Genomic DNA, 26,811 nt, shown 5'->3' with positions numbered 1-26,811 from the left:
AGCCAGAACTTGTTGGAAGGAGAAGAAAGGGGAGGCTGATAAAGGCTCTAAGGCTGGAGGGCAAGGGCAGGTGCACATCAGACCAACATGTCTTCTTTAATCTCCAGAAACAGCAAGAATGCCTAGGAAGGACAGGACTCTCTCTCTGGGACTTGGCTTTCATCACTGTGGTGTCCAAGGACCACAGAAAATGAGTCTGGGTTCTGAGTTGTGTGTTGGAGAAATGCTAGAGCAGTGACTAACAGCTTAGGTGCTGAAGCCAGAAGGACTTGGTTTTGAGTGTGGTCTTTATGAGCTGTAGTCTCCGTGTGTGAAATGCATTCACTCCTGGGCTTATTGACAGCGAGGAATACTATTTTATGTGTCACACACAATTGATAAATGCTCCATTATTCTTGATTTGGGGTTCCTCAAACTTACCTATATGTATTTTTAGCTAAAAAGTGTACTGATTGTTTGTTGAGCAAACTAAACAATCTAGGAAACTCCCCCTGTTTTTCAGTGGCTCCCAAGAAAAGACTGGTCTGCAAAGTAGACCATCATAGTGTTTGTGCTGTTTTTCCATGTGAATATAAACTTCATATGACATTATCCCTATTCTTCACTTTCTTGAGGGCTATAACATGGGCTTTGGGATTTCATTCATTTACACCGAGAGCAACATTCTTTGAATCTTGAAAAGTCAAGTAGCCTGTCACCACAGTCCCTTGGATGTTGTAAGGCAGGGGTACCAAGGTAAGGCACTAGGGTACAGCATAGTGGCATGAGCTATGGGTGAGGAACAGAGGCCACAGGAGGATGGAGAGTGAGACAGGAGCATCCACAGAGGATGGTCCTGGCTTGGCCTGGCTGATTCACCATAAAACAGTCTTGGGATTTGGGTATTTGCATCTGTCTTCTTTCTTTAAGTCATACTGGTGAGCAAGACCTATTTGTAGCCTCTGATGTCAGTCTGTTCGTTAGTTGAGTCTCTCCCACCCACCCCAATTTGTTGATCTCCATGCTTCAGTCTGAGCTCTTTCCCATCTCATAATCTCTTAGGTGATAAATAGTGTTGTGAGTGCAGCCCAGAGCTGGCAGCCCATCTTCCTGACCAAGCAACCCATTTAGCTTGGAAATTACTGAGACTTCTCAAGTTACCTAGATATCCGCTTCTACAGTGCCAATCCACCATCAGAGTATGAACAACATCTAGTGAAATTAGAACATTAGTAACAAATGCCATAAAGTTTCAACTAGGACACAGACTGCTCTCCTGCCTCAGGCCCTTAGCAGTAAGTATAATACAACAGAATACCAAAACAGTTGACCTGTGACAGATGCAGAGAAATATGGACCTTCCTGAGCTTTAGTGATTCTTCTGTGTGAAATATGGCCACTGGCTGGAAGTTTATCCCAATTCTGGAGGTCCAGAAGAGAGACTGAGAACCTGCAGTCTCCATTTTGATGTTAGTCATTCCAGCTTATGTTCTTGCACTAATTAGGGACTCTCAAGAGCAAGCAATGTGCTAAGATGTCAGAAAGCATCCATTTGCATGTTACCAACTGTTTTAATTTGACAGAGAAACTCTGCTGAAGAGGAATGATTGGAAAGCTGATATAAGGTAATCTAGAAAGGGTCACTTCACAGAAATCAGTTAAATACATTCTGGCAGTTCTTTAAATGTTAGTTCTGATACTGACTGTTAAGAAAAAATAACAGGAAAAAACTGCATTTAAGTAACACCAAGGTTGTGACAAGGTCATATAACACCAAGAATTCAGTGTGAAGGTTTAGACTTGATCTTCCAACCTGTGGCCCATTGTTCCCAGGTGCTGAAGCAGATAAAATGTATTAATTAAATATTTGGAAAGAACCAAATGGTTCTTCTTATTCATTATCTTATATGAGGTTGACATCCTGGCAGTTTCTGAGACAAAAGAATTAGATTTGCTTTAAAATGTGTGTGTGTGTGTGTGTGTGTGTGTGTGTGTGTGTGTGTGTGTGTGTTTATCAGTGGGATTGTATTCAGATTTAATTTTTGTAACTTGCTGGGACGAGTTGGGCAGGAATGTAGAATGAGACTGGGAGCTTTCTTGTCAAGGGCCATGTATTCTGCCTTGTGAGGCATCTGTTCTCAATCCCTAAGGATTCCTATGTGAATGTTGGAGTGTGTGCTCCATATCCAGGTGTGGTATGTTTACCTGTAACTTCAGTATTCAGGAGGCTGAGGTAGGAGGATCTATATTCCAAGGTCAGTAGGTGATATAATGAGATCCTTTTTCAGCAAAACCAAAACTACCCCAAGTCAACTCTATCCCTCTATCTCTCCCTCCCTCCCTCCATCCCTCTCTCTGCCCCTTCCTTCCGTGTGTATGGGTATGAATGTGTATCTTGGAGCATGAGCAGGCCAGAGGTCAATGTTGAACGTCTTGCTTAATCACTCTGTATTTTACTTTTTGATACACAGTCTCTTACTGATTTGGCTGGGTTAGCTGGGCCACAAGTCCCATGGGTCCTTATCTCCCTGCCTCACAGCTGCGGGTTTACAAGCCTGTTACCAGACCTTTTTTGTGTTATTAGTATTGTGAGTACTAGGGATGTAGTGACTGAGTGTCTGTACCTCCAAAGCCCTTTCCTTTACCAAATAAGTCATCAGGACTAGATCTGGCCCAGGACCTGCTCAGCCCTCTGCAGTATCTTATGACTTAATGCCTTTAATTTTTCTTTATTTCTTAAAAATTTTCTCTTTTACGTCTGTTTGTGTGTGTGTGTGTGTGTGTGTGTGTGTGTGTGTGTGTCTGTGTGTCTGTGTGTCTATGATCTCTGTCCTGATGGTGTTTGAGGCCATGATCAGGAAGCTTGCTGAAGACCTGGAACATGGTGGGGGAGTTTTGGGGGCATCTAAGGTCCTTTGGCAGGTACCCCGACCCCTCTTGCTAGGTTCACCTGCATTCCAGTTCCCAGCCTTTCTCAGGATGGACACTCTATCATTTTCCCAGCCTGTTCTCTACTGTCCGTGTTCCCACTTGTTATTTTTCTGGAGTCTCTGGTGTCCTAGTTCATTCTCATGACCCTGCCTGTTCTGTCACTCCGTCCTTGGTTTCTTCTGCTCTTCCTTCCTCTTGTCCTATCACCCCAGCTCTTCAAGCCTCACCGTGGTCAGCTTCTGCTCCTGTGCCTAAGTATGTGTTTATAATGGTCTTTCTTGCTGGCCAGACTTCTGCAGAAGGAAAGAAAAGGGAGATGCCTCTTCTGCACCTGTAGACTCTGGGACCAGGCTTTGCCAAATGGGGTCATCTTTCACAACTGTGAGCATGGTGACAGAGTTGTCCCCGTTTGAGAGAAGAGAAACCCAAGGTTTGGAGAGATCAGCTCACTTGATCCAGAACATCTGGCCAGAGGTCAACATGGAAATTCTGCATTCACTGTCACTAGCTCATCTGTCACAGTGTTTTGATGGGTCCTGTGCTAGTGGGCTGGTGGCCATAAAGAGAGGGCTGTCATGTCACTTCCTTCTTCCCTCGTAGGCTTCCCTCTTGCCTTCCATCATCCTGTCTTGGAACACGTTGCTCGGTAAAGCTTTCTTCCCATGCAGGAGTTAAGGTTGCTCTGGGACTCCTGCCTACATCCCTTTCCAAGCCTGCATCCTGGGGTGGGGAGCTACTCACTGGCTGAGTTTCTGCAGTGCAGACTGGCTGATTGAGGTGGTTTAGGAAAGAATGCATCTCGCCCAGTCCTTTCTCTTGGTTTTTAGGAATGCAGTTGGCAGTGATAAGCACAGCTGCCAACCAGACACATACAGCTTTTGTGTATTTTCTTTGTCGTTTCATAAATGCCCTTCATGTGGTGTGCTGCTCCCCTTTGTCGCTAGTGGGTTTATTTACAAAACACTGGGTGGTTTAATTTTTGGATAGCCTCATAGGCATGAAAAATGATGGTTCATCTCTTAGCTCTGAGGAGACTGGAGGATCACATACTTCAAAAGCTGCCCCTCTGAAGCCATGCACTCTAGGGGTCTGGGTTTTTAAGACAAGTACTATGCTAAGTGCTGTTTAGAAGGCTCAGCCATCTGGAGATGTGTTAGATGGGATGTCTTAGAGCAGACACACAGATGAATGGTCACAGCCAGGGCAATGGCAGCTGTTGTTTGCTGATGGAGAAATGTTGAGACAGCAAGCCTGGGATGGCTTTGGCGAGCTCGGCCTGTACACGTGGGGCCACTTCAGTTCCTGTGACAGGCATAGAACTGCCTACCTCACAAGGAAGGATCATCTCAGTCCCAGTTCACAAAGTAGACGACAGGGTGATCCTGACTTTCTTCTTCTCTTTGTTAGCACTTAGGATGGGTAAACTGAGTCCCAGATAGCCCGGGGATCTGCTCTGTTTGGCTCGTGCAGTTTTTAGTATTGAATTTATTACCAGTGTCAGACAATCAGTGTATTTCCTACTAAGTTCATGGTTGATAGATTCTCTTGAAAACGTGGATGGTGGCTCCACCCTTGTAGCAGTGGGTCCATGTTTACCTGAGACTGAATACTGGCAGCTCCATTTCCTTGAGCCCCTGACTCCCACCTGGCCTGCTTCCTTTTCCTGCAAGCGTCCTGAGGACACACTGCCCCCTCACTTCACGTTCCCACTCTTCAGTTGTTTTACAACCAGGAGGTCTCAGATTTGATTTCCTAGAGAAGTGCTTGGACACGCCATCCACTCAGAAGGAAGCCTGCTGTGATGGGCAGTTTTTAACTGTCAACTTGCCCTAGTCTAGAGTCCCCCAGGGGAGGACCTCTGTCTTGACATTAATTGATGTGGGGAGACTTGTCTTCACTGTGGGTCCGACCTGGCTGAGTAAGCAGGGCTGGGCGTGGGTGGGTAGTGCTGAGCCCTAGCATGTATACATTAATTTGTTGTTCTCTGCTCTTGACTGTGGCGAATATGACTAGCTGCTTCAAGTTCCTGATAGCTTGACTTCAACATATTGAGGGACTGTTACCTGGAACTGTGAGCCAAACATTCTCTGTTGATTCCCTTTAGTCACAGCAGTAGGGAACAAAACCAAGACAGCTCCACAGGTGGTGCTTAAGAGGGGCACAGTGGCTGTTGACTCACTGCTGTTCCTGTAGGAAAGGACAGACACAGCAGCAGACAGGCAGACACTCAGCACTGCTCTCTGAAATATGGGTGGGAAACCCCGTCTCTAGAGAAGAGGCTGGCCACCATTTTGCTGTCATCTTATGTGACTGGGTAACAGATCTTTTAAGGCTTTGAACCTGCAAAGGGGGTGGTTCTGGGTTCTACAATAGTCCAAACACGCCTGGCTCACTGGTGAAGGGAAAGCCCCACAGGATCACAGCCTGTTCAAGCCTATCCTGCTCGCTACTGACAGGGTCAAGGCTAGAACCCAGGCACTTGTCTGCCTGCCTCTGTCCTCACCGTTACCTGTGACAGACACTCATAAGGACAGTTTGTAGGATCTGTGTGTGCAACAGTCGGCTAACATTGGGTATCTTCAAGAAACCATTATCTAACTGAAATGTGTGAGAGCCATTTAGAGCAGGAGAAAACCATAATATTTCCATTCTGAATAAAATCGATTCAGGCCATCTCCACAGACCCAGAGGCAGTGCTTGCTCTCAGAGTAGCTAGCAGGAATCGAAGAAAGTTTTGGTGTGGAACTTAATGTGACACCAGCAAAGCCAAGGTACTGAAACCAGAACCTCTACCCGGCCTCCCACGGCAGCACCAGGCCCAAGATAGAGCTGAGTGCAGAGCACTTCTGGCAGGAATTGAAAAAGAAAAGAAAAAGCTCTTGTAGCTGGTGACACCAAAACTACCAAGTGCCCCACATTCGTGAGGTTGTTCTGGCTGGTTGGGCCTGCTGGCTTTCACCGGGGCTTTGTGTTGTCCTAACTCCGGTTCCTGAAAATCCTGTTCCCTCAGAGAGCAGCCATTGGAATGTTGTCTTTGTCCATTTGCGCCTCTTGGCATGTTCTCCAGAGATGGCAAGTATGGTTTGTTCTCCCATCTTAGAGAGGAGAGCCAGGGGCACTTTCATGCCAGGCTCTGATGGCAGGGGCTGTGGGTTGCTTGAGGACTGGCAGTAGCCAGATTCAGCTTGACATTTGTGACCGTCTTGGGCTCAGGTGGTGTTAGACCCTTGAACTTGCGAGTGACAGAGAACATACCAACTGTGTCACCTGTTCAGGGCCATCCACCTAGTAGGTGGTGGAGCTGAGATGCAAAGTGAGGTTTGTCTTTCCTGAGAAGACCATTCATGTCACACTCACACTGACCGCAAAGTTGTTGCATGGAGTTCTTATTTATTCATTCGTCTGTTCATTCATTCATTCATTCATTCATTCAAGTCAGGGTTTCTCTATGTAGCCCTAACTATCCTGGAACTCACTCTGTAGACCAGGCTGGCCTTGAACTTGAAGATCAGCCTGTCTCTGCCTCCTGAGTGCTGGAATTAAAGGTGTGTGTCATCATAGCCTGGCCTGCATGGGGTTCTTTGAAAACAGTTTTTAACCATCAGCTACATTTGATGTAAATTGCACTATAAATTGGTAATTTGGGTCAGGCACTCTCAGGCTTGTGTAGCAGTCTTCCTCCATATTTATTTTGGAGATGTGGTCTCATGTAACCCAGCCTGGCTTTGAACTTTATAATCCTCCTGCCCTGACTTAGCAGTCCTCTTGAGAACCAGGGTCTTATGAGAAATATCAAAGGCATGCTTCCAATTGACCTGAGACCCAACTAGGTCCCACCTTTTAAAGGGATACATTTCTCAACATGGATCATTGGGGACAAAACATGTCTGAAGCAAACAAAGGGACTAATTTGATCCCCAGCCTTCAACCCAGAAGGGCCTTTCTAGAATGTTCTAAAGATGCAGCAAGGTAAGCCTTGATCTAGAAACTCAGAAATGGTCCTGGAGGTCCAGGCTCTTCCCTCCTCTGTTATGCTTGAGTATGTCCTTCCTCTTTCATGAAGTTTAGCAACTGTAAAGCTCACAGCCCCTGCAGTGCTACCCTGAGGGAAGAGAGCCAGTTCTTCCGTCTGGAATCCAGCCAGTGACCTACTTTCATGGAATCTGACATGTTCATCCTGGAAGGATGCTGTGGCCTTGGATGGTAGATGTAGACTAGGATCTGGACATGGAATCCCACAATGCCTTCTGGCTGCTGACAGGAGAGTTCTTTTCTTGGGACAGCATGTGGGAACTTGCTGTCGTTGGTGTTAGGCAGGTCTACCTGTTGCAGGATCCAGGGCAAGTTGAAGGTGCATTTAGAATTCTGGGGTGGGGATGTGGCTTGGTGGAAGGAGTGCTTGCGTAGCATGCTCAAAGCCCTGGGTTATCCTCAGCACCACAAACAGGTATGGTGGGTGATGTGTGCCTGTGATCCCAGCACGCAGAAGGTGGAGGCAGCAGAAGTTCAAGGCCACCCTTGGTTACATAGTGAGTTTGAGGCTAGTCTTGGGAACAGGAGACCCTATCTCACAAAAAAACTTTCTCTTTAAATTTGTTTCCATTTTCCATGTTTTATCCCTGTCAGCACAAGGGCACTGGTAAGTGTGGCTCCCTCTGAGGACCTGGTCTATGGAATGACTGGGGAGGCAGAGGAAATAATGTTGTCACCTCTGATCACACCTGTCTCTTCCGTCCCATCATACATGGGCACAGAGCACTGAACTTGAGTATAAGGCCTGTTGTTCTGGTGTGGGTGGGACCTGTGTGACTGGACTGACCATGTGCTCATGTCGTCATCACTGGATGAGTAAATCTGTCCATGGTTGCTTTCCATACTAACATTTTTATATAGTTAAATCTATCTTCCAGTGTTTGAGTTCCCAGACCTTTTAAAGGTAAGAGTGGATTTTGTTGTAAGGGGAAAGAGTAAGTGCTGTGGGGGCTACTGCAGGGAGGTTTGTGGGAAAGTTAGAGGGTGTGTGTGTGTATGTGTGATGTGTGTGTATATGTGTGTATGGTGTATGTGTGTGTGTGATGTTCATGGTGTATGTATGGTGTGTGTGGTGTGTATGTGTGGTATGTGTGTGTATATGTGTGATGTGTGTGGTGTGTATGTGCAGTGTATATGTGTGTATGGTATATGTAGTGTGTAATGTGGTGTGTGTGTGTGTTGGTAAGGAGAAGATGAGAGGTAGACATATGACAGACCTTCCAGTAATTTCTCCATTATAAACCCATGTCTTCCATATCAACTCATTGACTAGTGTCCGTGTCTGCTTTAGACCTGTGTTTGGCCCATGAAGATTTCTTTGCCTGCAGCTATTCCTCCTAGGTCCTCACCTACCACTTTGAGATGTCTTCCCTCCCTTTGTAGTTAAGAAGATGGACAGCTCATCTGGTTCAGTACACTCCCCAAAGTGACAATACCTGCCCTTCCAGCAAGAACCTTGGTTGAAAGTGAGTTGCATGTCCTTCTCACTCCCTACTCATCCTGAGCTCAGCACCAAGGCATAGAGTGGGGTGAGAACTTCTCCAGCCACACTCCATCTCTACCAATCCCTACCTGGATCTCCATTTCTTTTTTGACACCTGAAACCAGAATGTTAAGCATTCCATTTCCATAAGTTGCTTTAAAGACATGTTTTGTTGTGGCTCTGTGGCTAAATTTGCAAAGCAGCATATGTATGTATTCCTCTGTCAGTACTGAGCCATGTGCCAGTTCTGTCCCCAGAAGAGATGCCTCAGGAAAGGGACATCTGCACAGCCACTGCTGACGTGTGTACCCAGACAGTTATCTCTGGCCTGGATTGGGTGGGGAAGCTCCTGGTTTTGGAAGCAGGTAGATCTGGTTATCAATCTGACTGGCTGTGTGGTTCTGCCCTGTCACATCAATTCTGTAGGCCTCAGTTTTCTTGCCTAAGAAATGAGGAAGAGCTAGACCTTCCTGCTTAACCATGAGAGGATTAGGTGAGAGTCCTTGGTACAGCTAGTGTGGGTCAGCTGTTCTGTCCTTCAGGTACTAACCATATCCAACTCTGCTTAGCTTCTGAAGTCAGATATGACTGGGTGTGTCCAGAGTGTGGTGGGCATGGACTAGGGTATGGCTCAGTGGCAGAGTGCTTGCCTAGCTTGTGTGAAACCCTGGGTTCTGTTCTCAGTACTAAAAACAAGACAAAAACTAGAGTTCTGTGCCTATCAACAGTCAGCTCTTCTTACTGGCTGGCTTAGGACATCATCTCATTGGTATGTGACATTCCAGTGAACAGCCTCCTGGGAAGATTGTTTCATAAATGTTTTCTGGCCATGGCTGACTTCGTGGTTATAATATTAAAGGGAGGTGAGCTGGGTGGTGGTGGCGGCGGCGGCGGCGGCGGCGGCGGCGGCGGCGGCGGCGGCGCACGCCTTTAATCCCAGCACTCGGGAGGCAGAGGCAGGTGGATCTCTGTGAGTTCGAGGCCAGCCTGGTCTACAGAGCGAGATCCAGGAAAGGCGCAAAGCTACACAGAGAAACCCTGTCTCGGAACCCCCCCACCCCCAAAAAAAACTTGCAAAAGGGAGGTGGGAGGGAAAGACTACTGACTACTGGCTCTGCCAGTGCTTTTTTTTTTTCATTTCACAAGTTAAATACTTAGTGCCTCTGCCAAGCACAGGGGTGCGTGCGTGCGTGCGTGCGTGCGTGCGTGCGTGCGTGCGTGCGTGTGTGTGTGTGTGTGTGTGTGTGTGTGTACCAGACCTGGCCCTGACTTTGTAGAAACAAATAAGTTAGTCAACGTGAATTGGTTATATATTTCTGTTTAAGACATCTATCTAAAACAATAGTGTTTTCAGACAGTGTTGCCATATTGTTGACTTGTGGCAGAATTGTCAAACCAGCATATGTGTGGATTGCTCTCACCGTGAGAATCTAATGTCAACCTTCTCTGGGCCTCAGTTCATTGGCACAGGATAGCTCACAACATAGCTGGCTCTGTTGTTGGCTCCAACACAGGGAACAAGTAAGAAGAGCTCATGAGAGGAAGAAAAGAAGGAAATCCACCTTACAGTCCAGTCTAAGCAGAGGCATTCTGGTGCCTTTGCTGTTTCTTGCTGGGCTAGAAGCAATGGGAAAAGGTCCAGCCCACATTCAGGAGGGCGGGACATGCACATAAGGAGGTAGGGGCTTCCCCCACAGGCAGGGAGAAGATGCTCTAGGTTAACACAGCCTAGTGCTGGGAAAATCTCCCTCAGTGAGGGTTTTCAGGGAGGTCCTCTGAAGGGGACACTCAGGCTAAGGCCTGTGCATGGAGAAGAAAGCAAAAACATTTGGACAGATGGAATAGAACATGAAGGTGCAGAGGCAGAGAAAGGATGGGAGAAGAGTGTTATTTTCGGTCAGGAAGGTTGGCAGGGCTCAGCCTGCAGTAAGAGCCTGTGATGATGAGGTTCACCGCCTTGTGAGGCTTGTCCTGTGGAGGACTGTATGCTGCCATTGGAGTTTTGCTTTTGCTTCATTTCAGTTTTTTTGTGACATAGAGTCTTGCCATGTAGCGAGGGTGGCCTTGAACTTCTTGTCCTCCTCCTTAGCCTCTAGAGTTTTGGGATTACAGGTGTGTGCCACTATGCCTGGCTCGGAGCTTTGCATTTGTGTTGAGCTGGAGCTAGTCTTGCATTGGCCTGGGCATTGGGAGTCATGGAAGTGGACTTGACATGGTGAGGAGCTGGATGCCTGGGGTTCACACTGAAGTAAGAATTGCTGGCATCCTTTTTCTCAGGGAGCACACAGGGTGAAGAGCAGATGAAGACAGTGCGAGATGGTGGTAGAAACCATTCTGCAGCAGACACATAGCCCATAGGAGCTGGAGGCAAGCTACTCTTGTCCACTAGAAGGGGAGAGCTGTGGAGGAGAGGGCTTTGAAAGCGAGAGGTAGTGCTCAGTGGAGTGCTGGGGACAGGTCCTGTCTGGTCAAGCAGGAAATCTTGACAGGACAGACAGCAGGCCCCTTGTCTGCATTATATAGAAAAGAGGCAGAAAGTGCTCCAGGCACACCAGGGTCTAATCTGAGACCCTGGAATGTTGGTGGTGCATCGCTGGGAGCTCATGAAAGCTCAAAAAGTTGATGTCATATTTAAAACTACTGGTCGCCTCTGCTGGAAAGCATTGGCTCAAGAGCTAACCCTGTGTGTGCACACGCCCAGGCAGCCCAGGTGCCAGCATGGCTGCTGCTGCTGTCGCCGCCGCCGCCGCCGCCCCTGTGCCTTCACTGCCACTGTTGCATTCCTTCTCACCCGCCCTCTGCCCTAGAGGCTGCATTCTAGGTGCTGTCCCTAGAAATTCACATGCACAGCTGTGCGGTCTCTTCTCCATAACTCCCATCCCTCCCTGGCATGGACACCATCACCTTCATTTGCAAAGTGGAACTTGAGGTCCAGGAAATTCAGCCAGCTGTCCTGGATCTTGAAGTTGGGAGTGAGGAAGGTGGGTCACTTGTGTCCCTTCTTTTCCCACACACTTGCTTTTCTTTCCTTTTTAAAAAGCCTTAGGGTCAGAATGCCTCTCTGGTGTCTAGCTGCTGTGAGCCAATAGAAAAAGTATACAGTGCTTTATGTTCTGTGTGATAGATTATCCTGGAAACAGACAGGGCTGAGTGGCAGTAGCCCAGTCAGTTTTCTCTGTTCTGATCTTTTCATGATGCCCATGGTGCCTGGCCTCTCCATCTGTTGTCAGTGAGTGAATTCTGAGCACTGATGGTACCAGGTGCTGCTTGTGTGTGCCACAGACACAGTGCTGACCACATCCCAGCCCTGGCCTGCACTAGGCCCTGCCTCATGAGAAGCAGACTTGTAGAAACAGCTAACGATGTATGACTAGGGCTGTTTTCTGGGAAGATGGGAGGAGAACACCTTCAGCCTTGCCACCAGCAGCTGCCTGAGCCAGGCTGAGCAGAGAGTTCGTGATCCAGATGGCTGGAAGGTGGGCGTCAGGCAGCATCAGGCATTGCTCAGTGGGAGTCTGGGCAGCAGAACTGGCCAGCTGACTATGGAAATATATTTTCTGGCCCATGGCCCAGCTGATCTTTCTCCTTTTGTTGATTGAAAAAAGGGTGCTTCTATTGGGTGTAGATCATCACTGAGTGTAGATCATTCCCTGGGTATAGATCATCACTGAGTGTAGATCATTCCCTGGGTGTAGATCATCACTGAGTATAGATCATTCCCTGGGTATAGATCATCACTGAGTGTAGATCATTCCCTGGGTGTATATCATTCCCTGGGTGTAGATCATCACTGAGTGTAGATCATTCCCTGGGTGTAGATCATTCCCTGGGTGTAGATCATCACTGGGTATAGATCATCACTAGGTGTAGATCATAACTAGGTGTAGATCATCACTGGGTGTAGATCATCACTAGGTGTAGATCATCACTAGGTGTAGATCATCACTAGGTGTAGATCATTCCCTGGGTGTAGATCATCACTGAGTGTAGATCACCACTGGATGTAGATCATCACTAGGTGTAGATCATTACTAGGTGTAGATCATCACTGGTATGGATTGTGCACTGGTTGTAGATCATACACTGGATGAAGATCTTTCCCTGGGTATAGATCATCTGCTGAATGTATATCATCACCTACTGTGGAAGCAGCCCTGGAGTTCTGTTAATTGTCTATTTTTAGCATTTAAAAATGCTTCTAGGTCAAATCTGTTTTTGCTGTTCTATTTACCACTCTAAAGGCAATAGAACCTGGGAGAATGGAGCCTAAAAATGAGGTGGAGTAAAGTCCCATGCATTAGTCAACTTTATTCAGAGCATTAGACAATTTATACTCTGAGTGAGAAGAGTCACCTGAGTAAGTGTACAATCACAAGGACAAGCGCACGTGGCAAAACCATGTTTTTCCATAGAAGCATATGAACAAATAACAATAGCCAGTTACAGTGAATAATCTGAAGCAAATTCACTCTTACCTACTTACTATACTTGAGAGGGGCACAAAAGCATAACCCAAGAACAAGTCTGTGCTTCTGAAGAAACTGGGGGCACAAGACTCTTGTTTTCTTGGCATTTTCTCACAGGCACCCAAATCTCGCACAGACTCCATTCTTGGACCATGTCTCAATATCTCCTCCTTTTTATTTTTTAATAGCATGATGTCCAGAGTGGTTTTGATATGAGATGCTGTAGATAAATCTAATTTTCATTTGATGCAAATGAAATGATGAGTATCCTATAAGCAAGCAAATTATATTAGAAAGCTTTGTATGTAATATTCTGCCACCAAGAACAGGCATCCAAACTATGTCCAGTACTACTGTTTACATTATTATATTGATTAGAAAAATTTAGAGAATAGCTTGAAAAGAAACTCATATGATTATTAATTTTGGTATCTTATAGAACATAAGGCCATATTTGGCTTTAAAAGGAATACAGATGTTATAATGTCCTATACAAATAGGAAGTGATTTAAATCCCAAGGAAAAATTAATTAGTCCCTTCTCCAGATAGATGAATGAGTCTTTGTGGGCCCAAGGTCCATTCATAAACACAGAGTCACTAGCAGAATAATTTCTCCTTTGGTGTACAGGGCCTAAACTGGCAGACTTGAATCTGGTGATATGGTCCATATCTCCTTTTGCCCTTTATTTGGAGGTTTTCTATCTTTCTGGTGACTTCTACTGTCTCCTCACCCTCCGCCTTTATCCTTTATGGCCCTGTGCTGGAGGAGCCAGAAAGGAATACACTGTGTTTCAGTGGATCCATGTGCAATGACAGATGTATACCCTTTCCCACTTTTTTCTGGAGAAGTAAAAATAGGGCAGGTTAATGCATCAGCTGCTTATTTCCTTCTGCAGTAAGACCAGGGAGGTTAGACTGTGCACATATGAGTCTCTTGCTGGAAATAATCCTTCAACATAAGCAGAATCTGAAATGATATTTAAGGATTTATGAATTAACTGTAACAGAGGAATCAAAACAGCCAATTCAACCTGTTGGGGCTGAGGAAAAAGAATATTAATAGATTGATGAATATCTGGACCATGAATCCCTCCTATGCCATTAGATGAGCTGCCAATAAAGTAAGTATCTGCCTATGGGATGGGAGAAGGTTGGACAATTTTTGTGATCACAAATTCAGTTTGTATGAGAAACTCCCATAGCTTACCAGCTGGATAATGATTTCCTATCCTCCCATAATAATCTGTGAGTGAAATTTAAAAGTACATAGAGTTCTGTAACACTTTCAAATTGATTGTTAGTTAAGGGTAATTAATATAATACAGCAAGGATCAGATCCATATAATTGTCGACATCGGGTCCTCCCCTGATTTACTAATTGAACAAGAAGAGTAAGGTAAGCAGTCAGTATTTTATGGCCCTTATGGTGTAAAAAGGTCCATTTTGAAGATTTAATTCTCTTGTGCTGTGATACCTGTAGGAGACAATTTAGTAGGGAAACTAAGTAACTTTAAGGCAGGGAAGGATCCACGTGATACACAAATGCTTCTTTTAGTCTGGCTTCAAAGAGCTGTAGTTCTTTTCTTGCCTCTCAAGATAATATGCAAGGGCTGTCCAATGTTACTTCTCCTTCTAGAATCTTAAATGGATTGGTTAGTGCATATAAACATTTTGATTTTGTTGAAATTGCACTGGAAATATCAAGTGCAGCTCATGAGGCCCGGGAGGAATTGCTAAAGGAATTCCATTTCCCTACCGTGCCCTGGTTTGTCTAGGTTGTAAAGTTAGTCTTTTCATAGGTCTCCTAAGTTCTCATCAAAAAATGGAGAGAATTCAAGATTTGATTGATTATCAAATTCCCCACCTCATGCTTCAGGATCATTTTCATGCAATGGAGGATATAGATTTAAAGGAGTCTCTGGTAAGGGAGCTGAGGGAACCATCATTGATTTTTGCCTGAACGGTCGGTGTGTGTGTGTGTGTGTTCCCTTTTTTTGCCTCTTTTACCCATTTTAAGGTTTGATCATCTAGTTTATATTCATGCAAGGAATTAGCCATATCTTTCTCATAATTAATACTCTACTTTATCTTTCTTAAGCATTTTAGTAACAGTCCAAATTAATGACCAAGTGACCCAAAATGGGACGGGGATCTTTTCCCCTTGTTTATATGCCTTTTATATTTTCTTCTGGATTATGCTTGTGCTCTTTCTTTAAAAATCTTGCACAAGCTCAATGTAAGTCAAAGCCTCCCTGGCTTCTGACCACTATGCGAACTCACCTCCTTCTGTGAGTGTTCCCGGTCTCTTGTCTCATAGCCGACTTCAGGTCCCCGATTTGTGACACTGCTTGTTTACCACTCTATTGGCAGTTGGACCTGAGAGAATGGAGCCTAGAAAGAGGTGGACTAAAGTCTCATGCAATAGCCAACTTTATATCAGACAATTTATACTCTGAGGGTAAAGAAGAGTCACCGGAGTAAGTGTACAATCATAAGAACAAGCTGCACATGGCAAAATATGTATTTCTATAGAGGCATAGAAATAACAACAGCTGAAGTAAACTCATTCCTATCTGCTACATCTGGGAGGAGCATGAAAACATTCCAAGAACAGTTCTGTGTTTTGAAGAAATAGAGGTCACAAGACTCTTGTTCTCACAAGCACTCGGAAATCTTGGCTCACATGACTCCATTCTTGGACCATGTTCTAACACTGTGCATATCCATTGAACACTTAATGTCCACACATAGAAATAACAGCTGCTCTTGGGCACAGGACACAGTCTGCACATGGTCCCAGATTTAAACCCAGGCATCTGCCTTTAAAGCCATGTTGGCTCTTTGCAAAACCATCCCATCTTGCCTTTCCAATGTGCAGACCATAGAGCTTGAGGAACTGTGAGAATGTCCTGTTGCCTGCATTAGAGCTGTAAAAGGGGAGTTGGACTCTTGTTTCTGGAGCCTTAGTTCATTATGGACTCACTTAATGCTAATAAGAACTGTCGTGTAACTGCACATGGTACCATTAGACGGAAGTAGAAACCGAGGTACACAGTGGGCACACAGCATGTGACTGTCAGATAGAGTCATCCAGCTCCCAGATAATCCTCTGAAGCAGTGTCCCATGCCACTGCTCACACTCGAGTGTGGTGTGTGCCTCTGCTCTTGTGTATAGGTGTTTGTGTTCACAAATTTCAACCTACACAAATAACCCTGCCACCCCCTCCCCACAGGGGTGAGGCCTTGCTCCCCTTAGTGGGCCCTTCTCAGGGTTATGAGAGCACTGTTTGGGATGGGGAAGGGAATATCAAGGGAGAAAAGCAGTTTTGATGTTCATAAAAGTTAATGTTTTTCATTTACTGTCTCTCCTTTAAAACTTAGACCTAATTTATTGAGCCATGGTTGAAATATTCAGGAGGTCTCTATGTATTCCTTCCAAAGAAAGATGATTTAAAATGCACAGCAGCCTCTCCCAGTTTCTGGAAGATGGTTGAATCTGACAAAGGGCCACATCATTTAAAGCTGGCTTCTTTTTATAAAGAGCTCAAGCTTCAGCATCCTGCAAAATTAATGTGTAAGCAGCACTCAAGGGTGAAATATTTTCTGGAGAAGCCTTGGAACCCAGGAGCCAGTGTTCCATGTGCATCTTACATAACATGCTGGCCTGGCAACTCATTCCCTGGAATAATAATCAACTGTCCTTGGGTCTAGCTGCTCTGAAGTCATCTTTCACCTAACTTTAAACCTGATTAGCAGGCTGGAGCCCATGCCTTACTGGATGAGAGTAGGAGGCATGCTGTGGAGTGGCCTGGGTTTAAACCTATGTCTATAGGGCAGCCCTTGTCCTGCTCTCAAGCCTCAGTTTATTGTCAATTCCCCTGAACCCTTCTCATGAATCCATACTAGGTGGATACCTCGCTTCAATGCTTCCAGAGACCTCAGAGCTTCTGCTGTGCCCTTGGCCACACTACATGCCTGCACTCCAAGTCAGGTTCTGATCAACTGACACCAGGAACAACACTTAGCATACATTGGCTTAGTAGATGGTTGTTGAATGAAGACCCATCAATTCATGACTGAATAAGTGAATGAGGAGATGGTCCCAGAATGGAGCAGCATATTGCCTTGGGCATTACACTGCAAGGGGGGTAGATATGAAGGTTCTGGGTCTGCCTCTGTAAACTTGTTCCCACACCTGTTGATAGAGTTAAAAGCTAGAATGTAGATGCCAAAGAGAGAACAACATGGATGTTTCCTAAAGCCCACACTGGATGCTCAAGTCCCTCTTCTGCTTAAAAGCCTTTGGATAGGGCTGACAAATATGATGAAATGGCATCAGCAGTTTGCTTCAGAGTAACAATAGTTGGAGTGGGCTCAGACTTGGGTTGGAGGGGACTGGAGCTGAGCAGCTCCGACAACTGGGCATATAGAATAGTATACTATTCTATCTATATTCAAACTTCTCCGTGATTCAAAGTTTAGAAGTCCTTCAATAGTTTCACATTCATTCCCTTGGGCTGATACTGAAGCAGTGAGGAGGCGAGTGGGAGGAGGGGTAGATATATTCCAGTTAAGGGGAAGGTTGCTGCCAACCACATGAGAAGGGGCCTGCATCCCTCCTCTATCATCTGTGCATCTCCCTGCAGGCTTCCCCACTTAGCAAAGCTGTACTCAAATTGCAGTTTATTTCTCTCCAAGTTTTATCCACCCACCTACCTATCCATCCATCCATCCATCTACCCATCCATCCATCCATCCATCCATCCATCCATCCATCCACCATCCATCTACCATCCATCTACCATCCATCCATCCATCCATCATTCATCATTCATCCATCCATCATCCATCCATCCATCATCCATCCATCCACCCACCCATCTACCATTCCATCCACCATCCATCCATCCTTCATCCACCCATCCTCCATCCACCATCCATCCACCATCCATCCATCCACCATCCATCCATCCATCTTCCATCCACCATCCATCCATCCATCCATCTACCATCCATCATCCATCTATCCATCCATCTATCCATCCATCCATTCTCCATCATCATCCATCCATCCATCCATCCATCCATCCATCCATCCATCCATCCTCCATCCATCATCCATCCACCATCCATCCATCCATCCTCTCCTATGTGACCCCTCAGTAATAACAGCTGCTGATTTTGTAGCATTTACTGTATGTTGAACATGGCAGACTCAACAGAGGCTATTGTGTGCATAAGAAATTCTTAGGTGGCAGTCCCCGGCACCTGGGTTCTAAGGCCTCAGGCATTATACTGGGGCTAGTGCTGCTCCTGTTTTACAGGCAGAGAACTGAGGTCTCTGACTGTAAAGGGACTGCTGCAATAGTGGACACCAAGACCCATGATCTTGTCACACACTGAGCCAGGTGGCCAGCCATCCCACATGCCAGTAGACAGTGCACCTTTCTGTCTGTTCACAGCCCTGATATAGAGCACAGAGGTCGCCCAGCCACGCGGGCCTTACTTGTGATTACTTGTAATGACCCTAAGCCTTTGCAAAGTGTATTCTCATTGGAACAGTTATGGGAGGGCCATTGGAGGGGAAGGGAGCACCCTTTGTTAATTTAGGACAGTTTACCTGGCTCCACACAGTGGTAGTAATTAGAACCCATTACAAGCAAAAAAACAAAAACAAAAACAAAAACCCACTGTATTTAGCCAGTCCTGAGAAAATGGGCCAAAAATTACTTTAAAAGCCTTGTCTGGACTCTCCTTTTGAAAGCCCTGCCAGCTGTCCTAGGCTTGCTCACAAAGGACAACTATTGATTTCTGGGGATCCTGGGATGGTTGGCAGTTCTGCTGGCCTCACCCCCTCCCCAGCACTGAAAGCCTTTTCCAGCCTGAGGAGCAAGGAGCTCAGGGGAGGGGGAGAAGGCAAGGCTGCTATCAATTTTGCAAATGCTCCCGGGACATCTGTCTCAGCCAGGTCCAACACCATGCTGTTCTTTGACTGGCTCATCCACTCAGCAGCTGACAGGCCCATTCATGGCATTTAGCTCGTTCTAAAGATTAAAGTCTAAAGACTCCACAAATACATATTGAGCATCCTTCAGGCTCTGTTTAAGCATCATGCATCATCTAGGGGCTTGGGGTCAGAGGGTGCTATGGTGCTTGTCCAGGTTGAAATATGGTCTGGCAATGGGTAGAGGAGATGAATAGATCTGAGAGAGACTGAGGGCATTGGTTCTACAGAAGCAGGGTACTTCTGGGTAACACTGCTGGATGTCTGCCCCCCCTCCCCAGCTGTAGCTTTCTGGAACATTAACTGGTTAACACTTTTCGGGCCTTCTGAAGTTTGTGTTGTTATTTCCCCCATTTTACAGAAGAGAAACTGAACACCAGTGAGGCAAAAGTGAGCTGTCCAAGTCACAGCTAGGGAGGGGCAGGTGGCTGGAGGTTGGAGCTGTGGAATTGGAATCTCCCATACTGTGAGCAGTCCCAGCAGTCTGGGAGGATGGGCCTGTGCCTACTGCAGACCCATGCGACTGCATGGAACCTCTTGCATTCCCGTGAGGCAGTGGCCGTGAGCTCAGCACAGGGCTGTAGCTCCTGGCTGTTTTTGCTGTCTTTCTCTTCATCTTTTTTTTTTTCCTTTTTTCTTTTCTTTTCTTCTTCTTTTCTATCCAGAAACCATGAGGAAAGTATCAGCACTAGCTGCTGTTTTAATATTGTTTCTGGATCCCTGGACTTTGCTTATCGACAGGAACTGGTGTCCACTTGGCTGACAAGAGGCTGCTTATTACCTTTTTATGAGGCTGGCTTGTGGATTCCCTGGATGGCTGTGTAAACAGAATTTTTTCTCTGTCTCGCCCCTTGCAGCCATTTCCACATAATCACTCAGAGGCTTGTATTAATTATAAATGTTTGGCCGATGGCTCAGGCTTATTATTAGCTAGCTCTTACCTTTAAATTAACCCATTTCTATTAATCTGTGTATTACCACGTGGCCTGTGGCTTACCAGTGGTGTTCTAGCATCTTGCTTCTTGGGCAGCTGCTGGTGTCTCCCTCGATTCCACTTTTCTTTCCTCTATCTCTGCTTGAATTTCCCACTTGGCTCCATCCTGTCTTATCATAGGCCAAAGCAGCTTTATTTATCAACCAATGAGAGCAACACATATTCACAGTGTACAGAAAGTCACCCCACAGCATAGCTTCGTCATGAAGTGTGAGGATCAACACTGGGGCCTAGTGGCAGCAGTTCAGACAGGGTAGTGACAGTTATTGACACCTGTGTCTTAGAGGCCTCTGTTTGTCAGGTAAACTGTATAGCTCATGCTAGGTCCCCCCTTTTTAATTGGGACTTCAGGGAACATAAATCTGCATTTCTCAGAATGGAACCTACCAGGTAACTATGATCATCTGGGTCATGGGATACTAGTTTTTACCATGCAGGAAAAAACCTGCCTTCCTTACCACAAAAGGGGTTAGCTTCCTATTACACTTGAAATCACTGTGCACAGATCACTATTAAGGCACCGAGATGTGGGTTCAAGTCCCTGCTCTGCCTCACCTGACTATAAGCAGAGGCTGTAGGAAGGGGAACTGGATTCCTCTAAGAGTCTGGGAGTATGGATATGCTAGGGCAGCGGGCACTGTTTGGGTTTTTAACGAGGCAGGTGCCATGAAGAACTCCAGAGTTCTCCCACAGTTCCTGCAGACAGACCCAGAAGGCAGCACATGATCGTAGACAGATCCCGGATCTGAGCACGTGTTCTTGGTTGTCACTAGAGTTTCGGTTGCTTTTGAAATCTGGGACTTGCTTGTTCTTACCTGAAGAAGGGCGAGGCCTGACTGACTGGAACGTGGTGAGACAGCGTGTGTTCTAGTAAGAGAGGAGACGCCAGAGGCTCGTTTATGTTTATAATCCTCTGTGATTTGACAGGCAACTATAGAAACTCTGGGATCCTCACAGATTTAAAAGCTCCCTCATAGCCCCATTGTATTTGAAGATCATTGTCCTCAATGCTCCAGCTTGAAGGAAACACTCAGCTTGCTTAAGCTCTGAAAGTGTCATCTTCTAGGAAGCTCAAAATTCGTGTGTGTCCCTCCTGCCGTCCTACCCCACACGCACCATCACGCCAGCAGGTGGTTAACAATATGGCAGCCTTGCTTTGAGGAACAATGCGCCTCTAGAGCACTGTTCCCGTTCCTTCTGTGGCATTCCCTTTTGACTTCTCCAGGCCTCTTGACCTGCCGTGCAGAAGGGTCTCACTTACTGGGCTTTTACCCTGCCTCAAACCTGCTGTCATTCTGTGAACTGGCATGGCCTCACCTCTGCACTGTGGCCCCATTAAGTGATAGTCTGAATCTCCATTTTGTGATGATTGGCTTCAAGTGCGTAGGCCTTTCTCTCTGTCTGTAGGGTGACTTCCTACAGCTCAGCATGGCTGTGGAGCAGAGAAGACTGTCAGGCCCAGTGATGTTACCACAGACCAAGAGTGAGAGGTGGAGTGAGGAAGAGAGTGTGTGGATTTCATCCTGGGGCTGGACATTGGGGTATCAAACAGCAGGTGAGAATATGCGATGTGACTATGTGAAGGACACTGTGTTGGCTTGAGGGGAGTAGGTTGGAGGGCATCTGTTCTCTTAACACTAGTCTTCGGGTTCCATTGGGCTGTGGGAAATAAGGTGCTGTCCCCCGGGCCCAGTTCCAGGAGATGGTGACTTCATGGTCTGCTTTTAGTGTTGTACAGTGGGATCTGATGTGACTTGCAATCCTCTTCTGAAGTTCTCTAAGTTCTGACGTTGTTTCCAGTTGTATTTGGAGTTGGAAATAGTTATTTGAGAAGCAGTAAGCTCACATGGCCTATGTAGGACATGAGCTGTTTATCTGCATGGTTGAGTGTAGGAATATGCTCTCTAAAAACTCCAAGTGAAATCAGTCTGGTAACAGTGAACACTGTAGCTTCATGATGAAACTGTTCCAGTCAAGTTTTGTCTCCTTGGTTCTATCTGTAAGCTTTGTCAGATACGGTCAATTACGGTTGTGGCTGCCAAAGGAGCCAGGGTTTTGACAGCTCACAGTGAACACCCTGGAGCCCTGGGTGGTTTGATGTTGTAAGCATTTATGGAAAGTTGTTCGGCACTCTGACTCCTACAGCAAAACCCAGCAAAACCCACAAAACTCGGCTCCACACTAGGCTGTGACAGGGGCACCTGTTCAAGCCTGCATGGGGGCACATTAGCGGGTCCATCAGCAGTGAGGCAGCAGCTATGGACTTCCTGCTCGTCCTGAGGAAGTTCTGGAAGGTCACATGACTTCCACATGGAGGATCTCCAGGCGTTATTGGTGATATTGTATGTGTTTGTTGAATGTGAGATCAGCTTAAGCTTTTCTGAAGAATAAATTAAGCGGGGAAAATTAATCTTTGGTTTCTGCAAGAAAGAGATGCCAAAAGACTCAGTGACTTACCCAGCCCAGCTCCATAACTGCTTTGTTCTTAAGGCATCTGTGGTGCCATTTGCAACTTAGTGTTTCATATCCTTGGTGAGGTTGGCACATTGGCAACATAGAACACCATAAAAAAGGGATCCACGGAGCAAGCATATGGAAGCATCAGATGAACAGAATGTGTTCTGTGTTCTATGTGCAGAATTGTCAGAATCAATGGATATACATGCATGCATACATACATACTGAAAATTAACCCCATCATGGATCACTCAGGAAGAAAAAAGATGAAGCCTGGGAAGGCTCACTGACTGCATGGTCATGTGTCTCTTGGCATTTGAACTCCTTAAAGGGCCTAGTTAAAGAATGCCTTCCTTTCTCTCTGATGAATGGAAGAATGCTCATTACTAAGAAGCTTACATAAGGAAAACAGAAAGAATGGAAAGAAACTCTCCTTGGATTTCAGTATGCTGGTGTGTTTCCTTCTGTATATTTTGACTTTGTAATAAAAAACGGGGCTCTCTTTTGCTCCTTGAGGTGAGGCTCAGGTCAGTGTCTTCCCATCCTGCACAGAAGCTTCTACCTGTGTCCCTCCCTCTTCTGGCACTCTGGCAGTATCTTTTATATATCATGTTAAATACTTGTGACAAATAGCCTGGTGTTTTACATGTATCCCAGCATGTAGTAAATACTGTGTGAGTCCAGGGTGTGGGAGGATTCTGTTAGGAGGCAGTGGCCAAGCTGAGTGAGGCTGCGTGTACAGGGGTCTTCCTGCAGGGTTCAGGGACAGCATTTTGACCAGCTGCATATGGGGCTGGTGTAGTTGAAGGATCCTGGCATCTAGCCAGGGCTCTGATCTGCCCTCTACCATCTTCTCAGCCTAGAGCAGGCCCTTGAGGCTCCTGACTGCTGAGTTCTCTTTCTGGAAGGTAGGATCAATACGCATGCCTCCCAGAGCTTTTGTCAGGAAACTCACAGAGAGCATGGGAAAGATTTATTCTGATGTGAAGTCACTGGTGACTGAGACAGTGGTGCTGCTGAGGTGTGTGTCACCATGGTTAGGAAAGAGCTTGTTTCTCTTTTCTCACTTGAACCCAAGGCCTCGGTGAATAGAATGGCATTTATTCCCATTGTACCACTAGCTGGGGCATCATCATAATTGTTAATTTATTTTTGCACTGCTAAGTATTGAACCTAGGGTCTCGTGGATGATAGGCAGTCACTCTAACACTGAGCTACACCTCCAGCCCCAGCAGGAACTTTCTTAACAATAGTAATTCAGACTACAAAATAAACCAGCCCTTGGTAGAAAAGTATTGTTAATGTTTGGAAATGATCCAACACTGTCATCTTTTGACCATAAAGTGTCAAGACTCACCCAACTCAAGGAGGCTTCACCGTGCTATGGTCTCCAGCTGATGTCTTGCTGCAACCTGGACAAGGGCTGCTCCTGAGTTTGACAGTGTCCTGCTTATCTGTTTCAGGTGGCTGAGATGCATGGGGAGCTGATTGAGTTCAACGAGCGTCTACATCGGGCCCTGGTGGCCAAGGAAGCCCTGGTGTCCCAGATGAGGCAGGAGCTGATTGACCTCCGAGGCCCTGTAAGTGCTTCCCACCAGCAACCAGGTCCTAGCCCTGCCGTCTGCCTCTGCCCACCCTTACTATGGGCATCAGGCCTCTGTGACCCACAGTCTCACTGCTGGGTCAGTTCATTCCTGATGGTGACAATGGCCTAGGAAAAGGCAGGAACTGAAAAGGTGCACATCTTGTGCCACCGTGTTGAGTGTGCCTCCATCAGCTGCTCCATGTCTATTTTTGTTGGGCAGGAGAATGTCATGCCATTCACAGCAGCCATGTCCCATGTGCTGTGTTCTGAACTGACTTAGAGCTTCCCTCTGTGTGTCTATGCTCTGCCACGCAGACAGATTTCCAGTCAGAAAGCAGGATCGGCTTTGTGCTCATAACTCGTTCCCATGTGGTCTGCTGGTATGGAGCTTTTCATTGCTTGCCTTTGCTTGCTTTTGTTCAGCAGTTTGGTTTGAGGAGCATCCCGCATAGGCTGAGTTATAGGGCTTTTCACCCACTCTGTTGATGTTTTTTGGTCAAATAATTGTTGTGGGGCTGACCTGTGAATTCAGGGATTCCTGCTTTTCATTCCATAGAAGGCAGTGATTTCATCTCCCCCAGACACCCCTGGTTGAGAACTACTGATGTAGTTGGGTCATTTTCTTGGCGCAGTCATTCTGTATCTGATGAAGCACAACCTGTGATCAGTTGTGTCCTTTAGACATTTTGTTTCCCGCATCATGTCATTGTGAGCTGTGATACTGTGAGAATTTGGATACTGGTCCTTCCATGCATGCGCATCATAACTTTATCTTCACTTAAAAACTTTCTATGCAAAACTCCAAGTTCCAAGGATTGCCAGGTAAGTAGTGTGCACTCTCAAGTATCTATTGCTAGGTTCAACTTTCACCAGCTGTAGCCAGTTCTATTTCAACTTGCACTTCCTGTTTCCTCCTCCTGTGCATTGGAGTCAAATACTAAGTAGTATTTAATCTCTGGACATCACTGTGTATGTCTAAAAATTTAAAAAAGATGTAAATTCTATGCCTGTCTTACTCTTTACATCCACTAAATCCTTTACTGCAGCAAATATCAGTGCTTAGAAGTCCAGCTATCTCAATTTTAAATAGGCTTTTAAAGTTTGGGATACACACAAGGCTCAGACGTTGTCATCCATTGTTTGTCCCTTAGGTTTCTCTCTCATGATTTAAAAATGATGGAAGATAGACCTAATTATTCCAGCCGTTTTAGGCAGACATTTCACGTGTTGTGCAGCCATCCTGGCAATTTGTCTCTGGAGATTGGCCATCCTCTCCACTTTAAATAAAATATTAACCCTTTCTTCTCTCATCCACCTTCTCCATCCATCATGCTGCCTTTGGGAGTTTGACTTTTCTTTTCCTTTCTGTCTGTTGAGTCCTCCCTTTTCTCTCTTTCCCCTGCAGTTAGTTTATGGACAACAGTAGGTTTCTATCACCCTTGAGTTTCCTTGATGGCATCTCTAGGTAGAGCTGTTTGACATGCTCCTCCTGTTTTCATTTTCCTTGAGCTAGCATTTGGGTCTAGATGCTTGGGATCAGTTTTATTTCACTGATGGTGTAGCTCTGGTTCGATTGTTTCCTGTCAGCAGTCCCACAAACTCCGTGATGGCAGTGGCCATCGTTGTTATCCTCTAGGTCTGTTACCATGTGTCTCCATCAGGTCAGTGGCTCCCCCTCTCCATGCCTTTGTAGCCTTGTGACCAAGGAAGGGCAGCGGGTGGTGAGTCCAGATGTCCAGATGCTGACCTCTGTCTCCTGTGAATAGGGCAGGTCTTCATTAAGCTCTTGTTTCTGTGTCTAGCTCTGAGTGTTCCAGACTTGCAGGGCTGGCTGGAGAGGAGACATGGGCAGACAGGAAGTGAGCAATGGCCCATTTTAGCATAGGCTTAGTTTGAACCTGGGTAGTGTCTTTTATGCTGAGAGATGGTAGATGTCCACTGTTGCTGTGGGTGCTTTTACAGAGAGCAGTTTTGGTGCTGCATTCTCATTGTGACGGATGAAGACAGCCTCCTGTACAGGTAGTGAGCTGCTGGTCTGAGTGGTTGTCACTGTCCATGTGTGTTGTGCCGCCTTTAAGCATGAGTGTCTTGTTTCATCCTCTCCATACCTACTTGTTACCAGTTGTGACCCTCATACAACAGAAGAAGAAGTGGGTTAGAAGTAAAGTGGCTTACCTACTGTCCCTCAGTGAGAAGTGGCAGAGCTAAGTCTGGTTTTAGAGAATGGGTTTTATTTATCAGTTAAAAATGCCAACCTTTTTGGACTCTTATTTTACAACATGGGTTACTACTTTGTTAAAATACCTGAATGGGCTAGGGAGATTGCTCAGTGGTCAGAGCACTTGTTCTTGCAGAGGACCCAGATTTTGTTCCCAACACCCAGTTTACAAGCATCTGTGTGTGGCTCCAGTTCCAGGGAATCTGATGCCTTTTGACCTTTGAGGGCACCAGACATGCACAGAGTGCACTTTACATGCATTTAGGCAAAACACTCATATAAACTAAAATAAATAAATATTAAAAAATTAGATAAAGCAACCAAAAGAAGGAAAGATTTATGTGGCTCACAGGTTAAGGGGACGTGGTCCATTGTGGTGGCACAGGAGGTCTGTGGCTGTGGTGGTGAGTTTGGGATGGCTGGTTACATGGCATGGATAATAGGAAGGAGAGAGCCTGGGCTATAAACATGAAGCTTCTACCCCCACCTAGTGACCTCCTTCCTCCTGCTAGACTCCATCTAGTTCCACAGCCTCCACAAATAGCCAGGGACCAAATGCTTCCACACATGAGCCTGCGAGGCTATTTCACAGTCAAACCATAACATTTACAATCTCAAGCTGTTAAAGGGTTAGGAGCTGGCTCAGTTGGTAAAGTACTTT

The 26,811-nt window shown here is 46.0% G+C and overlaps 1 protein-coding gene and 1 long non-coding RNA gene across 2 annotated transcripts in view; one reads left to right on the top strand and one right to left on the bottom strand.

Annotated features, from left to right (window-relative positions):
* Positions 1-26,811, top strand: part of Snx29 (sorting nexin 29) — a 477,564-nt gene that overhangs the window by 314,868 nt on the left and 135,885 nt on the right. The window contains exon 16 of the mRNA XM_059269973.1: positions 23,811-23,927. Coding sequence (XP_059125956.1) covers positions 23,811-23,927 — 117 coding nt within the window. The remainder of the gene's footprint in view (positions 1-23,810; positions 23,928-26,811) is intronic.
* On the bottom strand, positions 20,756-22,466 carry LOC131916608 (uncharacterized). Its single transcript, XR_009380571.1, has 2 exons — positions 22,348-22,466; positions 20,756-22,270 (listed from the first exon to the last, which is right to left on the bottom strand). It is a non-coding gene; the product is annotated as an uncharacterized LOC131916608 (long non-coding RNA).

This window comes from Peromyscus eremicus, chromosome 8a, assembly GCF_949786415.1.
Source record: "Peromyscus eremicus chromosome 8a, PerEre_H2_v1, whole genome shotgun sequence".
Classification (NCBI taxonomy): domain Eukaryota; kingdom Metazoa; phylum Chordata; class Mammalia; order Rodentia; family Cricetidae; genus Peromyscus; species Peromyscus eremicus.
The sequence above is the reverse complement of the archived record's forward strand: the minus strand, read 5'-3'. Positions and strand labels throughout refer to the sequence as shown.